Below are 22,788 nucleotides of genomic sequence, written 5' to 3'. Positions count from 1 at the left end.
GTTTTATATAGTACAGATGGTTTATCATGAAACTGGATCATAAAACTGTCTGGTGCATAAATAATTTCTCATATTACTGATGTCATGAAGATACATTTCAAGCCTAACCAGTGCATGGCATTTAGTGTGTCAGCAATATAATCTCAATAGAATTTCCATCAAAAAAAGGTTGCTTTTTGGTATCTCTTGGTATCTTTTTGGTTTGGCGTGGTGGATCAACATAAAACAAACAGGCAAACAAAAAAAAAGGCAGACTTCTTATCTTGAAAAGGTTAATGTTATATCACCTTCTGCATTGACAACTAGATATCAGATAACTTTACAGATAACCCCACATAATAGTGAAAAACAGATACACGCGACACCATGGGTGATATCACATATCAGCTTACATTGAAGAACTAAACAGCATTCTTCTTGTTCTAACTATATACAACCACATAATGCAGATAATTAGACTTTCAAATGATCTCAAATTATTATTTGGTTGTATAAGTCAATTTTAATTAATCTTTTCATTGTCGTTTGTATGAATTCACTGGAATTTAACATTTAATAACCATACATTATCACAAATATAATTAATAGCGCCAGTGTATATAGATTGAAATGTCAATACTTTGAAACACTGTACTTATATTTTTCATTTCAGTTGGTAACAACCCGGTAAAAAGCAAAACATGCTTAAATTCTTACAATTCCAGTAGCCTTTCTGATAGTTATTTTTAGTAAATTCTAAAACAAAAACTGTGAATACTCACCTTGGATTTATTGACTTTTGGAAAGGAAAATAAATTCTTGAAAAAGTGTTTTAAAAATGACTTTGCATTCTCCAATATTTGCATGCAAAGCACTTTCGTAGAACAACCAACCTAAAAGTATTTATAACCAAGAAAGTAGAAACATAATTGTACCTTTCAATACCATGCGTGCTCCACAATTCCTGTATTGTTGGTTATATATTTGTTTCCAGACTTCAGTTTATAGTCACTTATTCTTTTATAACACTAAAACACTTTCCATTCACTTTCCTATGTAGAGGTACAATAAAACGACCCCTTTTGATCCCACATACTATAGTTCCCTATGGGCAGAATAGAATGCAAGTGAAAGGCTTAGTTGAAGTTCTATTACAGGTAGCGCATTGTATTGTGACAGGAAAAACTGGCTTCACCTGAGTGAAAGTGAACAACAATGAGCAAATGTTTTTAAAACCTTTTTATGTTTTTTTTTTTTTTTTTTTGCACAGTTTTTTTTATGTTGTTTTTGGTTTTTAATTGTATTTATCATTTGTGTGCTTTTAGGGTAACGTGACCTTTTCCTGCTCAGAGCCATCCAATGTTCCAATCACCTTTGTGAGCCCTGCAAGTTACTTACTTTTGCCTGGATCCCTGCAGAAGGACAGCATATCTGTCAAATTCCAGTTCCGTACGTGGAACACAGCTGGTTTATTGCTAACCAGCGAACTGTATCAGGGTTCCGGAGTCTTGTGGCTTTACCTCATTGATGGAAAAGTAAAACTGTCAATTTCCATATCTGGAAGGAACCTTGTCGATGTTACTACAGGTACATTAATCAAAAATGTCATTGTTGTGTGTGGTCAGTGAATCAGTACAGATTACAATGCAATGTAATGGTTAAATGTATATTTAAATAATTGTTTTGTTAATCAATGCTTTGAAATGCAGAGCAGTACATCTAACTATGTTGTAAGAATACTTGGGTAAATCATAAGCCCCTTTTACACTGGGCAGGAACTACCTGAGCAGGACCCAGTGTCATGCAGGTTGGGTACGCAATTTCACGCTGCTTTTGATAAAACAGGGTTGACCTGAGTGAGAGACGCAAGTACACAATGTGCATATCAATGTCCTGGAAGCAGCCTGTTACTGACGCTTCCATCCAAGCTACTCAGAATTGAACCGTCGGCCCAAATGTTGATTAGAGCAAATGTTTCTTTATCCTTGCTATAATCTGGCCCATGGTGTGTCTCAAGCCACATAAATATGGATAAACAGAAACATTCCTTGCGGAGGTGAAACTTTCATAAAGACGTGGCTGTTTGTTATTGCGTCAACTCACAAACAGCCATCAATCATTTTGTCTCTCTCACCCAGGGTCAAAGCGTGTCAACCCACATCCTGAGGTGAGTTGCTGGGTTAACATTTATTCCTTTTGTAACATTGCATTAAACAGAACTTGCGGGCCTTGTTTGCAAGTTGGCCAATGTCTGTACAATATAGCAAATACCAGTACTTATTTGCCTACATTTTGGCATAAAAAAATAATAAGATGCATTTCATTATTTCAAGACATTTGTAATACTACATTTTTCTGGGATTTATGGATACAAAATAGGTGTATTGGTCTATTTTTCAGACTTGCTAATGTGATTACGGTTTGAAGTACATTCCTTAAGGGCTGTAAATTATGTGGATCATTTTATATATTTCAGTACTTTTATTTTTGTCAGAGCCCAGCAGTTAATAGTACAAATATAACTGGAAAAAATATTTAATAGCATAATTAGGTAGGAAATTAAAATGCCCGTCAGTAATGTTCTTGTTGTTGTTTGTTTGAAACTGCAGTGATGATAAACACCACACTGTTTTCATTTTCCAGTGGCAATTACAAAAACCAAATAGACCCATTGAGCACAGTGTTAATTATCATTTATCAAACTTTACTACAAAGGGAACATGTTGTTACTGTAAATAGTAGTGTCTAGATACTTGTGATATGGATATATATATTTTTTTGCTATCTTGACTTAATAATGTGCAAATACAATTCATAATAGGCATAATATTGAATGTTACTGATCACAAAAGAAACAACTAAAACCTGAATGAAGAGTTATTTTAACTCTTGAGTAAAAAGAAAACACTTACGTTGTGGATGAATGGTGATGGAAGATAGTATGGATTTCTCCTGAAAAGGCATTATGCCTTTTTTATTCATAGATATCAGCGATATACAGTAGAAATACCCACTGACAGCAGCAGACTTAAGTCCTGGTTTCCATCATTCATCTTGGATGCTGTGAGACCAAGTTCATTAGTAACTGCCAGATTACCGGCACCAGAGACAGGTGTAACTCATTTTGTAAATTATCTTGTTAAAATTTCTTAATGAGTTGCAGGTCTTTTTTTAAAGAACTTACATTAAAGCCAAGTTCTGAAGCAAGGACAAATGGAACTTCTCAGAAATGAATAAAGAAACAATAAATGATGACACCAGTATCCTTATTGCAGCTTTTAAATAAATACTGAACAACAATAACTAATGCTAGTGCTGTATAAAAATGCCAAATGCCATCCTATATTTAAATGGCAATTTTTTGCTATCCCATTTGATACTTTCTAAAAGCTGTTTTAGTATGTGGATAGCATACCACAATTAAAATGCATTCTAAAGGTTAGTTGCAGTTACGAAGGGGGGTGTCACAAAGACGGCCGGAGTGGGTGGCGTCAGACCAGAAGCAGGAAAATAAACAGAGAGAGAGGTGGAGTTTGGTGGAGCTGAGCGAATGGTCTCGCTCAGCATTTAATGAATGAACAGACACAGAAAATAAATGGTTGGAACAAACAAAAACACAGGCCACGGCACATTCACCAAAATAAACAGATTAACAAAACAGACGATACAGACAAACAAGGTGAGCAGATATTTATCTTCTATTATTATTATTATTATTATTATTATTTTTACCTCCGTCTCCTATCCCGTTCTCCACTCACCGAACACCCAACCCCGAGTATGTGACAACGTGCATCTATATATACTGTTGTGCTGGGATTCAATTGCCAATTAATTATTCACTTGAATCCCAGCACGTGAATTAATAAAGTGCAATTCCCCGTGCTCACATATTACTACATTTTACTTGCACGTGAAGTGCTGTGCAATCCTCGTGCCTAAATACACATATACATTTTTAAACACTCATGTTACACAGACCCGTTTATATCCGTGTACCAATGTCTAGACACCAACATTTAAACACACCACACGCAACACATAACAGATAATATACACAGGGGTGGGCACTTTGTCACAGGGGGGCATAAAGTAGTTTGGTTTATATGCTGTGACTTACCTAGTCGACATAAAGTACTGAATTTTGGTGCACAGAACACTTTGTGGGGAACACAATGGTGTAATGAAAACCCCATAGTGGTGCTGTTGAAGTCCACATGTGAACATAACATGGTTGCTTATATAGGTGGCAGTATGGTCCAGTGGTTAAAGTCCAGGGGCTTGTAACCAGAAGGCCACTAGTTCAAATCTCACCTCTGCCATGGACTGACTCCCCGTGTTAGCAAATCACTTAACCTCTTTGTGCTCCATCCTGCAGATGAGATGTTAAACCAATGTCCTATTGTAAGTGACTCTGCATATAATGCATGTGATTCCTTTCATGAAGCTTGCTATTGAAAAACCCACAAAACCAAGGTCTTTTTTCTAATAACACATGTAACAGGCAATAAATATGTATAGAAACAGGGAAGAAAACATGTTTCTACAAGCTAAAACTGAATTATGAAGAGCATTGTTGCGTTTTAGGATTACATGGTAGTTGGAACCATGCATAAGCATCCCAGGACAATATTGTATTCTCAGACAAGTGTTGTATACAATATTTTTTATCTAATGTTCCTGGTGTAATACCTTTGCTGTGGTTTATGTCTTTACTTCTACAGTACTTGAAATATTTGTGCTTACAGGAACCATGCTGAATGATGGACAGTGGCATTCTATTGAACTTAGTGCTAGAAGGAATCGTTTCAGCGTAACTGTGGACAATGATGCCTCTGCAGCAGCTCATGCCAGCTCGCCATTTTATATTTTTTCTGGAGGACAGTATTATTTTGGTGGTAAGCATTATTCCTTTACAGAATATAAGCAATACTCTAATTGTTAAATAATGGCTTGAAAGCTAAGAGGGTTTTAATACTGGTACATGTAACAGCAAATGCTTTCATAACTTAAAAGTTAATACAGTGAATACATGTAAAAAAAATAAAAATAAATAAAAGGTCAAGCTACGCTGGTCAGATATGATGTTTTAAAACAAAAGCCTGTCCATAATAAAATGTATGCTAATAAACCAAAAATGTCAACTATTGTATTCACATTATTTACCATGTGTTATAGTCAGTGACTATAGTCCAGCTTAGGCTTGAATAATAAGATTAAACTTGTGATCTTCTCTTAGCCCTCAGTGGACAGAGGTCTGTGTCACAAAAAAAAAAATACACACATTTTGACTGGCCATGTTTACAGGCAGGCTCAAATTGAGGCTCTAGACCACTCACTCACCTTCTCTGCTCCAAGGTCAATGCAGAGGAAGCTCCCATTGACACAGCTACCCCAGGTGTTACCACTCAAAGACCTTTTGTAGGCACCACAATTCATTTACATTCTCTATGTGGTTTTATTACAGGTTGTCCTGAAATCATCAGTAATCAAGGATGCAAGAATCCCTTCAATGTTTTTCAAGGATGCATGAGACTTATATCTATAGACAAGCAGGATGTGAATCTCATCCAGGTGCAACAAAGAATCACAGGGCGTTTCAATGACTTGCACATAGACTTGTGTGGTATTATAGACAGGTATGACTGTGTTTTTTTTTTTTTTTTAAGCATGGAATTTGGATCAAGTCAGTTAGTTTTACAACTTGGCAAACCTTAATACAATCAGCACTCACATATCCAACCTATAAAATTTTGACTTCAGTGACAGTTAAACGTGAGTGATGCATATCTGATTATTTCATTTTGGCCTGTTTCAACCCTTATCCATTTTTCAGGGAACACAAAAAAAATACAATATCAAAAATACATATCTGAAAGGACTGTGTTTTAAAATAAGTAGGCTTCCATTTAGATTTACTGTGTTGGTTTTGTTGGTACAGTACTACATTTTCAAAAGAAGAAGTATTTTAATTCAGAACGGTTTCTGAAAATATCACTTGCCAAAAGAGACGACACGTGGACTGTAATACAGTACATACTGTGGCAGGGGGGAGCTGAATTGCAAGACAGTGAGGGAATGGACCTGATTATGGACAGGGGAGTACTCTAAATAATGTGTGTTTGTAAACTGTGTTGTTCTTGTTCAGATCTGTTAGCGTTCTCTGTGTGTTTTGGTGCTTGTGTGACTGAGAGCTGAGACTGCCTGTGTGTGAGTATGTCACTGAGTGGGGTGGGAGCAGGTGTGACTCGACCAGTGAGGGATAGGGAGTGTCTGCAATACCTGTTTTCGTTTCTTAAAAAAATGCAAAATCTCTACAGAACCTTGCCTTTAACTTCTAACATTTGTGCGTGCGCAGAAAGGCTCAAAAAGGCAAACGCTAACTTATTTCATGGCTAACTTATTTCCTGTGACACTGGCAACCCCGCAGGTTAGTTCTACAGTACTTTTAAATCTGGTACATATTGTAGCATTGTGTAAAATTCCCCATTAACGACCCAAAAGAAAAATGAAATCAAAATGTTACCCATGCACAGAACTGCATAAAATGTAAAAGGCAATGCAATTAAGCAAAAGATTTAAAAAAAAACAAAAAAACAACAACAACCCAGTTTCCAGAATTAAAACAATATCCAAAGTCAGTATTCAAAATTCCAGAATATAGTGATCAATAAGGCCCTAATGTCACAGTTCACTTGCAAATTAAAATGCACAAAAGCAACAAAAGATCACAGATAAAAACTGTAAAAAATGCATCATAGTATCTAAAAATGATGAAGTTTTTTACATCGCTTAGCTTGTCTCGTTCACTTTGTTTTTGCTGCATTTTTGTCATGGGAAATTGGAGGAAGCGCTGTGTAACCGCACAATCAAGACAGACTGATTTGACATGCGATAAAAAAAGTTAAAAAAATAGAAAAGTGCTGATGAAGAAGTAGATTGTAACATTGTAGCATTGAAGAGATGGGCTTTGTATCAGAAAAATGGTGAGAGTCGGAAATCGCGTGTGACGGGTAAGTGCATTAATTTGTCACACACACACACACACACACACACACACACACACACATACACATATATATATATATATATATATATATATATATATATATATATATATATATATATATATATATATATATATATTGATTTTATTATTAATACAAGGGTGGTAAAAAACATGACTGATGTGTATTTGGGTAACAGATATCCGAGTGCTGACTGTAGTCTAAGATAAGATTCACTGCAGTGGTTGCAGTAGTTGAATCAACATCATTGTTTGCCCATTATTTAATTTTTTTGCACACTGAATTTTTTTTTACTATTAATATTTGTCATTGTTAATATATGAATGACAAGTAGTTATATTAATAATTATATTGTAATGAAAAAGAAAAAATGGACCTGTAACAGGGAGAGATCTGTGCTGACTCTGCTGGCGTGTTCACGGGCTGCAGGAAGAGGGCGGCAGTCGCCCAACAACCGCCTGTGAGTCATGGCAGTGACACGGGGAGGTGGGAAAGTGTGAGTGTGGACTTTCCCCCTCTCTGAATGGCCGAGAGGCGGGTCTTGGGTGATTGTCGGTCCTATAAAATAACGCTCTGTTGTTTCCTCAGGTCTGCCCACTTAGACGCGCTAAGGGTGCGGACACTTTGATTCGGGACCGGGAATCAGCGAGACAGAGAGAGAGAGCGGGGAACCCTTGGGCAGACCCCGGCGTATTGTGAAAGAGCAGGCGAGATAGCCGAGAGAGTAGGACGGTGATCCGGGTCGTGCGGGTAGCGGCGACCGGGATAACGCTGCCGAGTGCAGCACCTTTTATTTGTAGTTTTATTACTGTTTTATTTTCCCTTGTTCTTTTCGCCTTCTGTTTTCATTATTATTTCTTTGAGCACCTGCGAGTGCATTTGCGGTTCGTGTACCAGCTGTGGTATTTCCGTGGTGCTGTCTATCATCGTTGATAGGCAGCCCACGGTCAACAGTGCCCTCTGCCGGAGAGAAAAAAAAAAAAAAATAACCGGTCTAAAATAAAACTGGGCACCTGTGTGGTGTTTCCAGAATACACCTGTCTGTCTCCTGGTCAGTGAATTACCCACACCCCTTTCACAGGACCATAAACAAATATATAATGAAATACACAGCAAGTAAATATCATCAGAATTTAGAGCACGTTCACAATATTAAATTGTCCACAATACCTACAGAGAAAAGAAATATATGTGAAGCCTGCAAAGCAGTATACTAAATTGATACTTTCCATCCAACTATCTGTCCATCCACTTGTCTTTCACACGCCATAACTCACAAACTAAATAAGTCCTGGAAGTCATTGTCACACAGGTAGATTAGGACATATGGATGACTGTAGGAAACCTTTGACTTTTAATCTTGAGGTCAAGGTCACACAATACCAAGCCAATTGTCCATTTTCGATGTTCTCACAATAGGAGTAGATCTGATTTTCTATTAGATTCTGTAGAATTAAACAGTTAGGTACTTGCTTCCTATTGCATTTGAAGTGCATCTATGAATCTTAAGTAGGTCAAAAAAGCATCTGTTTTCGTCTTTCTCAAAGTACCAGTACTATTGACCAAGAACCAAAACCACTGACCCAACAGTGATCGGCTTCATTGTTCTTTGTGAAAACTCTGAATATTTTTTAAACAAATTGTAGATGTAGGTATTGCTACTTTGACTTTTCTCCACATAGTTAAAATGTTCAATATTTCCTTCTTACCGCCCCTTTTCTTCATCATAGTTTTACTGTTAATTAATATTTATTGTTTTGGCCTAAACATCACCTCCCATTAGTACCTACTCCTGTGCATTTTTGCTTTCTCAGACTCAAACTGTTTGCCTGTAGCTAGTATTGTCCTCTTGGAGTGCCTGCTACTGTAAGTTTCTAGCTGCTGTTTCAAGGCCAGCTGTGACTTGCTTCTTGTCACTGACTTCAACCTGGTTAGGGGTCTGTCTCCCAGCATGTCTTCTTGATTGAGGTCATGTTGTTAGCACTATCTCCTGACAAGAAGATGTGATGTCCCGTGTCATCTTTATTATTTATGTCTGTGTCACCGCATATGTGGAGCACTACAGACTGCTAGCTGTTGTTTCATTGCCTGCTGTGAGTGCCTTTCCTGGCACTGCAGCACAGCAAGGGCTCCATCTTTTATTCCATCACCTTGATTGGGCTTGTGCTATTAGCACTGTTTATGCTGAACAGGTTTAGTGGTAGGCCCGGCATTGTACCACTCCTTTTTTGGCTCCAGAGTGTTGTCTTGACTGATAACAGGGTTTTGTTTTCTCGTGCTGTGTGTTGCATTTTTTTTTTTTTTTTTTGCTTCACTCTTTTTTGTTATTCTCTTTTACTACATGTTATTGCAATATCCAAGTGTAATGAGCTTGGGATTTCAAGGAGGACATGTCTCACAGTGCCTATGGCTGTACGATTTCTTATGTGAATTAAATACTGTACATATCAGTACTGTTTGACCCATAGGAATCCTGGTTTTGATAAGCACCTGGTGCAAATCTATCTCACCTTATGGCACCTTACTCATCATCCAGCCTAAGCACTACTCAACACAGACGTGTCCTTACCCAGGAAGGCTGTGTTCATAAATTATGTCTTGGTGGATGACAATTTATTATTATTATTATTATTATTATTATTATTATTATTATTTTTTTTTTTTTTTTTTTTTTACAGAGACCTGGGTTCTGTATCAGGTCACCAGGAAATGTCCTATCTTCTCAATGTCATCTCTTCTGTTTTCTCAAAGCAGCTCAGTACAGTGTTAGTTTGTTTGTCTTTCCTGTCCATGGTCATATTATTTATGCACAATTTGTTCAGTGGTCGCTGGTATGAAAAGTGATTTATGGATTGAATTTAGTGGAGATTATAAATACAGAACTGTTGACTTTGTGTTTGAATGCCCCACACTGGCTGCGGTTACTTGGACAATTTCTATTAAACACTGGCTATCATAATCAGATCTGTGGGTGGGGGGGGGGTGGTGGGGATTTTTAATGAAAATAGCATATCCCCTTCTATACATAATGAATTTATCATATTTCTAATTCTATTTGCAGTAAATGGTGATTAATTACAGTATATGATCATATGACATACGACCTAGATCAGTTAACTCTAGAATGGAAAGATCTGTTGATCAATCACATACTGTATGTGTGTGTGTGTGTGTGTGTGTGTGTGTGTGTTTATATATATATATATATATATATATATATATATATATATATATATATATATATATATATATGTTTTAGACTCCTAGCATGATTACCAATGACATAATTAATCAAAGAAGTTTAGGGTCGAATTGCTTAATATTGACCTTCATTCACCTTAACAAAGTTTTTAATTTAGTTGCTTGTTATTTTTAAAAGCTGGTTGGGGATGATTTAATAAATTGGATGAAAAACAATGTTGTGCCAAAATCATCCAGTGACTGTTTGCGGTTGTGCATCTACAGTAGAATCCCTTGAGGATCAATAGGCCCTTTTTTATTGCAATTTTCATAAATACCATTTCTAGAAATGTTACAATGCATCTGTATGCAGATGATGCTGGAATTTACAGTGGTGCCAACAGACCTTGCACAATTATTTGACAATTTATGTGACTGCTTTGCTAAAAATTATCATTTGTTGAATGATAAAGAAAGTACTGATGATATGGATATTTTGGAGTGTGGATATGTACAACTTCTATTTGTGCTGGTTACCTTACAAACCAAGAAGATGAGGAATTGGAGAATCTTCTTACAGTGCTAAACTGATTCTGGATTTGAAATATGAAACATGCATAACAGCACTGTATCACATAATGGAGACAGTGTATATGTATGTGTAATGGAACTGTACTTATTTGTCCTGTATAGGAGACTGTGTTGTGAATGTTATTTTTCAGGCCCTACGGTATTTTTAATAGTGAAAATTCTGTAATATCATCTGTATTGACTTTAAAAACACTTTGGATCTTTTCAGATGCTCTCCAAACTATTGTGAACACGGTGGCAAATGTTCTCAGTCCTGGAATACATTCTATTGTAACTGTACAAATACTGGTTACACTGGAGCCACGTGCCATAGCTGTAAGTATTGATTAATTAAAAATATCTAAAACTGGTTGGGGGGGGGGGCTATATTTTCCACAAGGTCAGAGTTAAGGGGCTTTGCTATTAATCATGTCCAGCAGCTCCAGTTGATAACCTTACAAGGATAGTGTATTGATTTGGACTAAATTAGTTTAATTTAATTTAATAATCTGAAAAACTTCAAAAACACGCCCAACCACCCCCCCCCCCAAAAAAAAAAAAAACACCTGAATATTTTGCCTACATCTGCAATTGCCTATAAGTCTGGTTGATTAGCATATAGCCTTTATTTATTTATTTTTTTAAATCTAATTCAGACAATTATTTGTCAATTTCTTGTGTGTCTTCTATCCTATTTCAAAAGTTGCCTGACTGCAGTAACTCACTGACTGATTAGGGGGACAGAAGATTAATGGTCTACCTCTGTTTCCGACATCACTTCTTTTTCACGTGGAGATCAAAAGCAGCCTTATATATTGAAGCCTGGACTTGTTGGATGCCTCACCAGCAGTAGTCGCTGAAGCACGATCAAGCAAACTCGCCCCACTTTTCTCCCCAACCCTGTGGAAGTGCATAGGCCAATGCAGCTCTCCTTGTTGGTTCCCAATTTAATATGACATTAATTATAATAATAATACATGTTGGAAAAATTCTACTAAAAAGATCAAGTAAAAAATAATGGCTTCACTGTTACAGTTAATTGTATGGAGAAAAAAAAATAGAAGGTCTATAAACATTTTGTCAGGTGTATCAAATGTCTCTTCAGTAGTATTTATCAAAAATGTTCACTATAATTGCTGTCAAGGTCATTAAGGGTTTATTTTAAAAAGTAATTTTTTAAAGCGAGTGCAGAGCTTTTTGATGCACTGTTTACATCTAAAACAAGGATGCTAAAAGCAAGGCCCGACAACCCATTTAATGCAGCCCGAAGCATCACTCCAATTGAACCTTATATGTGGCCTCCAATTAACTGAACAGCTGCCAAGCACTTGATTTACAGAAGCCTTATACAGCAGAGGTGCCCAAAGCGGTTTCTTGATATTAAGCAGCATGCAGGCAGGCAGGAGAGCAGGATTATGTAGGAACTCACATCATAATATAGGAAGATATTTCTGCATGTACTGCGCATGAACCCTAATGACAGACTGACACAAAGGTTTCTACGTGCAGCCAGTTTGTGAGACTGTGAACTCAGCTACGCGAGCAATGGCATCAGCGGGAAACAAATGAAAAGCGCAAGAACAGTTTCGAACATTTTAAGACCAATGGACAGAAAACATTTTTGTAATTTGAGGAGGGCGGCAAACCTGTCTGTCTTCTGTGCAAACAGCCCCTTGGAGTCACGGAAGACTATAATAATGTCACTATGAAACAAAACACAGCATATGATCAATAATATAATTTATTTCAAAAGTAATGACATCATTTACTCTCCTTTAACTCAACCCTATCCAGAGACAACTTACTTGACTGGAATTGTAGAATTCCCATTGCCTCAATAGTAATCGACTGCAGATTAAAGGACCATAAAAGTTTTTTTTTTTTTTGGTTTTTTTGTTCACAATTTATTGACTATGTTGTTATCATCACGGACAACATGAATAAATGCTAATGATTTAATTTTACAATTTATTGAATTTACTGTTACTGGCATTGTTAATAAATCTCATTTTTTATGTATTAAATTGACTTTTATCAACAATAGGATATAGTAAATGATTTGATACTTTTAATTTATTGAGACAGCTGTTGAGTGCCCAGTCCGATATTTAGGGCCTCATTTACAAAGCATTTACCATACGCAAAACATGATTATCGTGCACAGTTCTGTCCCCGTCCTGTTTACTATTCCCATCTCCATGCAGAAAACAAGGATTTAGTCGATGCAAAATGAAAGAGGTGGAATAGCACCACTGCCTCATTTGCATTGAATTAATTATGTTTACATATACAAAGCAGGATGTTAAACACAGATAATGAGATGCCTTACATTCATGAGCTATTCTTGAAGGTCTGACAAGGATTTATTTTTCTTTTTTTTATCTTAGTCTAGTTGCAATTCACCTTTTATCTCGCTCTCATATGTTCTTACTTTACACATGAATGTTGGTAGCTTTATAATGATGTTCACTAATGATGTATTTTTTCCCCCACACAAATGAACAAAACACTCCCCTGCATTAATTTTGATTTCTCTGTGAACACAGGAAAATGGGACTTAAAAAATAATCTCTTCTGTACCAATTTTAAAATGAATTAAAACAATTCTGTAAAAAAAAAAAACATAATATATCTATATTCTTTTTTATAAGTTACAAGGAAAGTGTGTCATACAAATCTGTAGAATATGAAGATAACAAGAGTGATTCTAGAGGTTAGCAAAAAACCTAGGTTGGCAAATACCTGTATATTGGTGTTTTGTACTAAATCCAATTTTGGCAAAATCCTGTGTAATTGAACAACAAGACGATGGAAATAAAACCTGCCTTAGACAAGAGAGGGCGCTGCTGCTTCTGCCCAGTGACGCCTCCCAAAAAATGACATAATTTGTTTAGCAGTGCTTCTAAGAATGCATTATGATTAGGGCATCTGAATGTCAGTTTTAACTGATAAAACCCGATAAAACACCCCTGGTACGAAAAAAATGAAATCAGTGGATAACCAATAAACATCGGAAAACACAGGAAAAACTATGGAAATGGTTAATCAATTCATGTTGACTTTACCCTTTTTCTATTAAAAAATAAAACCTACTACAAAAATAATAAATACATTCCCCAGTGATGCTGGGCAATGTCCGCCTTCCTGACTTGCATCTATCATTGACTCGTTCTGAATACTTTAAATCCGCCCTAACTACTGAGTTGACAGCACATTCCTATATTTCATTTCTATTGGAGACTCCACTTGCAAGATTTTAAACGAGATTACAATCAGGATGGAGGCTTGTTAGCAGGATTTAAAACTGTATTACGTTTAAGATACGGAGGATTTAAAAAAGAATTGTGGCAAAATGTACAAAAATGCGTACACACAAAAACCCCAGAAGAATGTGGCTGGGTCCATAAGGATTTTGTTGTGGAAGACAGCAAAGGAAAGATGGTACAACTTAAGTGTGCAAGTACTGTCGATTTACTATTATACATATTTTGACAGAAAAAAAAAACAACAAAAAAACACTGAATCATTTGGGAAAGTAACCGAAAACACTAATTTCAAACAGTAAATCAAAAACGAAAGCCCCCAAAAAAAGATTTACATAAAACTCGAAAATAGCTGAAAAATAACCACTGAAAAATACAATTAATAAAACCTGAAAAACAGAAGCCCTAATTATAATTTAACCCAGAGGCCATTTCTCTAGTATATTACACGAGAAAAACATGTGATATACTACCTGTAGGTCAACCCAACTGTGTCACAATAACTTTGGTTTACTTCTTTACTAGTCCTTGATCTCATTACTGATAATTTGGAAAGAAGATATTCACCAGCTAGAAAAATAGCACACTAAAATCATGTAAGTTTGAGCTGGAGAGATATTTGGAGGAAACACATACAGATTCAAAAAGACAGGAGCCTATGTCAATTCCTTCAGATATTCCACCTATCAATCCACCCGAATACCAAATGGAGGACTGTGCACATAAGTGGAAAGAAGTAGAGTAAGTTATGAAAAAAGCAAGGGCATCATCATCTCCAGGGCCTAAAAGAGTTCCATATAGAGTACACAAGAGTGCTTCTGGAGTTCTATGAATCCTGTGGAAATTGGTGAAAGTGGCATGAGAAAAACAGGTTGTACCAAGAACATGGCACCGAGCAGGTGGAGACTTTATACCAAAAGAAAAGGATTCTACAAGCATCGGTCAGTTTCGTCCTATTTCCCTATTAAATATTTTCTTCAGCATTATTGCTCAGAGATTGTCAACCTAGCTATTAAAGAACTGCTTCATTGACACTTCAGTACAAAAAGCAGGCATTCCGGGTTTCCCAGGATGCTTAGAACACATCAGTGTAATTCAATCAGAAAAAAGGAGAGGAAGGAGCTCCATTTGACATTCCTGGATTTGGCTAATGCATATGGTTCAGTGCCACATGAACTTCTTTGGGCAGTATTTGATTTTTTGACAATAATAAATTTAGTGAAAGCCTAACTTGGAGATTTGCAATTTAGTTTTTCAGCTTCAGAAATCAGCACTACATGGCAATGCCTAGAAGTAATGGAATAATGGCAGGATGTACCATTTCTCCACTGGCTTTTACCATAGCAGTGGAAGTAATTATAAGGGCATCAAAATGGGTAGTGGGAGGAGAGCGCTTGGCTTCTGGAAAGCGACTACCACCAATTCGAGCATACATGGATGGCATGACAACAATGACTACAACAGTAGCATGCACTAATCGGTTATTGGGCAAATTAACCAATAACACTGAATGGGTACGAATGCAATTCAAGCCCACTAAATCAAGGAGCATCTCTATAATTAAAGGTGAAGTAGTAGATAAAAGGTTCTACATTAATGGTGAGGCAATACCAACCGTGTCCGAGAAGCCAGTGAAAAGTCTAGGGAGATGGTACGATGGGGATCTAAAGGACACAGTTCATGTGGGACAAGTTAGACAATAAGCAGTGGAAGGGTTGAAGAGCATAGACAGCAGCGCTTTACCAGGCAAACTGAAATGCTGGTGCTTTCAGTTTGGTCTACTGCCAAGACTGCTGTGGCCACTGACTGAGTACAAGGTTTCCTTGACAACAGTTGAGAAACTGGAAGCTTTAATCAGTTCATACGTCAGGAAATGGTTGGGAGTTCCACACTGCCTCAGCAGAGTGGGACTTTATGGTAAAGGAATACTGCAGCTACCAATCTCTGCTGTAACCGAGGATTTTAAGTGTGCAAAGGTCTGACTGAAAATGACATTAGTAAATTCACGTGACAAATGCATAAGGGAGGCAGCACCTGTGTTGAAAACTGGAAGAAAATGAGCAGCAAAGAAAGCTGTGGAAGATGCTAAGGCTGCCCTTCGAATCGGAGATATTATGGGGCAAGTTCAGAATGGAACAGGAGGTTTTGGTCTCAGTTCAGCTCCTCCTACATGGCACAAGGCAACCCCGGCTCAACGGAGGAAGCTGGTAGTCAATGAGGTGCAAAAGCAGGAGAGGATCATATGTGTAAAGGCTGTTTCCCAGGCCAAGCAGGGAGAATGGATGAGATGGGAGAATGTGGAACAATCCAAGATTGGCTGGCAAGACCTATAGACAATGGAACAGAGCAGGATCAGTTTCCTCATCAGGTCTGCATATGATGTTCTTCCATCACCACAGAACCTAAACCTCTGGGTGGGTGAGAATCCCTCTTGTCCTTTGTGTTCAATACCTGCAACATTAAGGCACATTTTGACCGGATATAAGGTGGGTCTTAGCCAAGGACGGTTTACTTGGCGCCATGACCAGGTGCTGCGATGTTTGGCCTTAGCATTGGAAGACAAGTGTAACCTGACCAATAAGTTGCCAAAAACAAACTACACAGACAAACACGGTGATTTACTTTAAGTTATAAAATTATTACCTCTGTCTCCAATCCTGTTCTACACTCACCGAACACACAACACCGAGTGGGTGAAAACATGCAGCTTTTATGCAGCTGTACCGAGAGTCGATTGCTAATCAATCATTCAATTGGAGTTCCAGTCGATAAATATCGTATACATTACATTTAAAAAAGAAAAAAACAAACAAAAAAACACTAATTTTAGTTGAAATGATACAGTTATTTTGAGTGTCCTGGGAGACTTCTCTGATAGCAGAGGAGAATCATTCTGCAGTGTAAGCACTTCAAACATATCTAGTTATTAAGATTCAGTGTTTTGTATGCATTTTCTTTGCATTTGAATGGTTTTTTGCAGCCTTGCCTAACAAACATACAATGAAAAATGTTTTGAGAAAAACCAAGGGTTTATGTAGAAATATGATATTAGCACATACCCAGGACAAAACAGCTGCCATCTAGCAGACTTGGGTTTGTAACTATCCTGTCGTTCTAACAGACAGATCCACCAGCAGTGTACAGATGAACATTTATAATTCAGTGCTTTTACATTTGGGAGACTTTGGTCTGAAATTAAATTTAGGGAAAAAAGTTTATGTACTATCTCACCAACAGCATTTGAGATAAGAACCATTTGAATGTCTCTGCTTTTCTATTAATAATGTACTTCGGATGAGGCGTAAAACCGAGGTCCTATTGCAAGTGACTCTGTAGCTGCAGTTGCAATGCATAGTTCACCCCCTAGTCTCTGTAAGTCTCTGGATATAAGTATCTGCTAAATGACTAATTAATAATAATAAGCCTTTGGTTTCCCAGTTCAGTTGAATCGTGCTGTTTCTATTGTAGCAAGTATGTGTATTACACACCAAGGTAGAGCTGTAGTATATCTGTGAAAGAAGTTTCTGAACCATGCATAGGTCACTGTAATTAGTAGGTAACATCCGTGTGTATAATGTGTATGAAGGTAAAAGGATCAGTAATGATAAATGGATTGTAATGTGTTTTGCAGATAACAAGGAAAAATATACAGCTGTTTCAATGTTAGATATACTTTTCAATTTTCAATTTTCAGTTGGGGATAGTATGAGGAGACATGTATATTCTGCACACACATTGCTTTTACATGCTTTGTTTTTATGTGTTTCCTTTTATTTTTATTAACTTTAAATTGTGGGAGGGGAACTATATATCGATGTGCCAGAGAACTAACTGCATACAATTCCAGGGAACTGTATTCTGTGCATAAAATGCCAGGGAACCATATGTATTAAGCACCAGAGAACTATTTAATGTGTACATAAAATGCCAGTGAGTGATATATAGATAAAATGCCAGGAAATCAAGCTATATACAGTACATAAAATGCCAGGAAATAGAACTATATTAATCAAATACCGTGGAAGATAACTATATGCACATTCCAGGGAAGTGAACATATTTTTTTTAATTTTCACTGTCATATCTGCTTCTGTTTTAGCTCTAAAAATGTCAAGTAAACCACACACAATCCGATTCCTAAAAAATACAAAACAATTTACAGCAGATTTACTTCAGCACACTTTGCTTGAAATTAAAATGTACTTTATTATTTTTAATCGCCTCTAAGCTGTCCCCTCAGACGGGCTCGAGTCTCAGCTTCAATTTGGTCAACCTGCTACGCTATCTGAAGTTGGAAAAAAGATCTATTTGCTTTAGAAGTTTTGTTTTAATTTCATTACAGTTGGAAAAAGCCATCTCTTTCAAACTGCAGACAGAGCAGAGTAAATGTGGAATTATTATTTCCGCTGTTCTACCTTAACTTGACGGTGTGTTACTATGGAAACATAAAAGTGGTTCCATGAGTTCAAAAGTACTGACTGCAAGATCAAAAAGGATGGTGTAGATTTTGTCAGTTTTTATGCAGAAAGCCTTTTATTAAAGTTCTGTTGTATGTACAGTAAATGCTTAGTCGTTAACGTGACGAGTTTACGGTAAAATCTACTGGCCATATTAAAATTGAAGTTCACATTTTGCGACCTGATTTTACCCATTCTGAGGAGTATGTATATTTTATTATTTTTAACCCTCTATAAAATACAACAGAACATTTTTTTACAATATTAATGTTTATTGATTTAGGTCTCAGAAAAATTAATCTGTTCATACATTTTTCTGTGTTTTGCTTTCTTCTTTTCTGGTTTTTGTGCAGTGCCTTGAACCTTGTGGTATGAAAGTAGCTCTATAAATAAAGATTATTATTATTATTATTATTATTATTATTATTATTATTATTATTATTATTATTATTATTAGATTTTTTTTAAATGTTTTTTTATTATCAAAATATGAACATGTATTTTTAAACATACATTGTACGTTTACGACATGTGTTTCTGGATTCGCTTCCACGACGTGCTCAGCAAGTACACAGACCTGTTCACTTGCCATTTCAAATGTTTCAAATCAACAACATCTGCAGCTAATTTTTTTTTTGTTGTCTTGCTGTGAGACTTGTCATTTGTCATGCGAGGAGGCTGAGTACATGTTATGTCTGCTGGGTCATGTGCCTGTGAGGAAGGGCTGATGTTTTTATTCTCACTGCCATCACATATATTAGAATCTGTAATTAAATAAATAAACTGGTTGTTACTTTTAAGGCTGGAGAAAATACACATATGATAATAAGTACTACTACCACATTATTATTATTATTATTATTATTATTATTATTATTATTATTATTATTATTATTATTATTATTATTATTATTGGTCTAACCTTTCATGTGTTTTTTTACAATATGCATTGCCCTCTTGTATCTTACTTACTATTTAAGACTTTAAAAACAACAGTTTTAATTTGTATGTTTAAACATACACTGTACCATAGAGGGTGAAATCCTCCAAATATAATGTCAGTAAAGCAAGTTATTATCATAAACTGTTCTGTGTTGTATGTAATTGCAATATAAACTCTGACTGAGTACTGTACTTGTTGTCTTTTTAAAGCAATTTATGAACAGTCATGTGAGGCATACAAGCACAAAGGAAACACATCAGGCTTTTACTACATTGATTTAGATGGAAGTGGACTACAGAGACCGCTGCTAGTGTACTGCAACATGACAGGTAAGCTGCACCATTTCTGTGCTGCTAAATTCTTCTTACTGCTGCAGATACAAATGTATAATTCACATTGAATCAGGAATAGGTCTGCCATTGACTTATAACAACCTGTGCCTCTCCAGGCGCCTGCAGGCCTGCCTGTGTGCAATTCAGACATGCATGGTCTTCCGACGCTGTACTTCTGTAGTGGCTTCACGGCAGGCTTGCAATGCAAAAAAAGTGGACAGCTGACAGCACACATTCCGGTGGACGCAAGTGCTCGTCCTCATCTCTCCTTAGTTAGTGCGAGGGTTGCAGTGGTGAGCCGGGTTGAATAATTGGGCATCCCAAATTGGGAGAAAATCGGGGGTAAAAATTGCAGATTCCACATTTTTAAAAAGAAAAAAATTTGCATATGTTTGTTTTTAAATTTAACATGTTATGTCATTTGTAAAACTAACATCTTGCATTATTTTGTTTCTTTTAAGATAAAACATGGACTGTGCTACAACACAATAACACACAGCTGACTAAAGTGAGAGGCTCCAGTGGGCTCAATCAGCACGCAGTTTGTTTTAACTACACAGCCAACATGGAACAACTCCAGGCTATAATTAACCAAGCAGAGTACTGCGAACAGGAGCTAGCCTACCACTGTAAAAAGTCACGCCTTTTAAACACACCTGGTAAGTTGTTTTTTGTTTAAAAGGAATATTGCTTGACAAATCAATATAAGCCCGGTTTTACTAAGATTTTGCACCAGTGCAATAAAGGAATGAACTGTATTAACTTGTATATTTAGGTTTCAAAACGAGAAGTACACACATGCATACATAAATACTGTTGCGGGTCAGCTAGTGAAATCCAAAAAAGGCATCTTTCATTTGCTAGGTTACTACTATTGCGCAGCCCCTGTTGACTGCAATGCTAGAAAGAGACGACAGGCAATTCAGAGTAAATGTGGTCCCATCTATGGTGCTACTTGGACTGGAGTTTTAATGTTTTCTTTAAGTTAGCGCCTTTCTATCTTTCTGTGAATGTAAGTTCTCTTTGTGCAGGTTATAGACAGAACAGAACAGACAGAGGCAGCTTTCTTTGAATTGCTGCACAGCTGTACAAGAGTTATGCAGCAATATCCTTTTTGTAGCGAGGTGACCAGAACTAAACCCAATATTCTAGATAAGGTCATACTAATGCATTGTAAAGCTTTAACATTACTTTTAAATATCTTGATTTAAATCCACTTTCCCGACATTGTCTAGATGAAGACATTTGTGAGTCAACAGAAACTACTAAGTTTTTTTCATAGATTCCTTCTTCAATTTCAGTATCTCCCATATAATATTTATAATGCACAATTGTGTTGCCTGCGTGCAGTACATTACACTTTTCTTTATTAAATGTCATTTGTCATGTGTCTGCCCAGTTCTGAATCTTGTCTAGATCATTTTGAATGACCTTTGCTTACTATAACAGAAAAGAAATCATTAATGTAGATTAGGAATAGCAGAGGACCTAATACTGATCCCTGTGGTACTCCACTGGTTACCTCGCTCCACTTTGAGGTTTCTCCTCTAATCACTACTTTCTGTTTTCTACATGTTAACCACTCCCTAATCCATGTACATGTGTTTCCTTGAATCCCTACTGCATTCAGTTTGAGATGTAATATTTTATGCGAGAATTTGTCAAAAGCTTTCGTTTGTTGTAGAATGTGGTCCAAAGTTCAAGGAAGGTGAAGCCTTCCTGTGTGCACCACGGTTTCAGCCATGCATTTAGATGATTTATTTCCAGCTGTCTATATGGTCCTTGGCAAGGCGCTAGCAGTATCCCAGTTTTAGTCTTGTCTTTTAATTTCCTTCCTAGAGCTCTGAATTTGTTTTGCAGGGATTGTGGCCTCTTCTAATGTTGTTTATACCAATGTGAACGACTACTACCGGGTTGTCTACTGTTTGTTCTGTTGTAGTAAGGGGGTCCAGACTGCAAACTGAACTTGCTGTGTTTCTCAATATGGAGTCCCCAACAGTCATAACCTCCCTTCTTTTTGCTGTCTGGCCAGCACTGTTTATAGTAGTGTTCTGTGATACCTCATTTAGGGAGTGTCGATCCGATAATAGATAACAAAATAACACAGAAATACTTTCCTTTTTATAACTAGGCCAGATGTTTTACATACAGGGGTATCTTAGACGTGCCCAAACAGTGTGAGAAAGGAATGAAAAAATGAAGTACTGTTGAAGCACTGTTGTGGAATCTGATTTACATGGTTACTTCAAGAAATGGCTTGACGAGGTTCTTGCTAAACAACCAAATGAGCAAGATAGGCCAAATGGACTTCCTCATGTTTGTAACATTTCTTATGTTCTTAAAAAGTCACTACAACATAACACATCCATGAATCTATACTGTTTAGTTGTGAAAAATTAAACATTAAGCATTGTATTTTAAATGCTACATTTCCAAAGCAAAACACATGGGCCACTAATTTAGATGCCTTCCTCTTACGTGCTATTAGAACATAATTCTGTTTCAAGCTAAATGTCTCATTAAAATAATGCCCCAATAAACATTAAATGAGAACATAAGACATTTTACTAACAAGAGGAGGCCATTCAGCACACCAGGCTCATTTGGTTGTTAAAGATCTTGCAAATAAATTAAATTAGACAAAAGACTACCACTATACTTTTTATACCACTTTAAAAGTATTTTATGAATATAGCACATTATTCGGAATATTATTACAGTTGTTATTTTTTAATGCCCTGGAACTTTCAGAAAATATTGAAGTATACAAGCAATAAAGCCCTCCACATCAGGTATTACCCTGTATTTGGAAGCTTTAAATGTGTCAGAGCTTTGCCTCTGGTTTCATTGCAAACCAAACTCTATAATCCATGGCAATTAACTTTGTGACATGTTTTTTTTTTTAAACTAAAGCAAATTAGTTCATGTAGAACAAATACACAATACAGAATGATAAAGAACAGACATCACATTATATAAACTACAGTCACCTATCTTTTAAATGTACGTTTATTTAATTCAAGCTGATCTCACCAC

The 22,788-nt window shown here is 36.6% G+C and overlaps 1 protein-coding gene across 1 annotated transcript in view; it reads left to right on the top strand.

The window, feature by feature from the left end:
• Positions 1-22,788, top strand: part of LOC121315867 (contactin-associated protein-like 5) — a 111,986-nt gene that overhangs the window by 53,183 nt on the left and 36,015 nt on the right. The window contains exons 8-13 of the mRNA XM_041250411.1: positions 1,305-1,566; positions 4,728-4,877; positions 5,447-5,618; positions 10,987-11,093; positions 19,630-19,749; positions 20,214-20,411. Coding sequence (XP_041106345.1) covers positions 1,305-1,566; positions 4,728-4,877; positions 5,447-5,618; positions 10,987-11,093; positions 19,630-19,749; positions 20,214-20,411 — 1,009 coding nt within the window. The remainder of the gene's footprint in view (positions 1-1,304; positions 1,567-4,727; positions 4,878-5,446; positions 5,619-10,986; positions 11,094-19,629; positions 19,750-20,213; positions 20,412-22,788) is intronic.

The sequence above is a fragment of the Polyodon spathula genome, chromosome 1 (genome assembly GCF_017654505.1).
Source record: "Polyodon spathula isolate WHYD16114869_AA chromosome 1, ASM1765450v1, whole genome shotgun sequence".
Taxonomy (NCBI): Eukaryota; Metazoa; Chordata; class Actinopteri; order Acipenseriformes; family Polyodontidae; genus Polyodon; species Polyodon spathula.
Note: the sequence above shows the minus strand (reverse complement) of the source record. Positions and strands in the feature narration are given on the sequence as shown.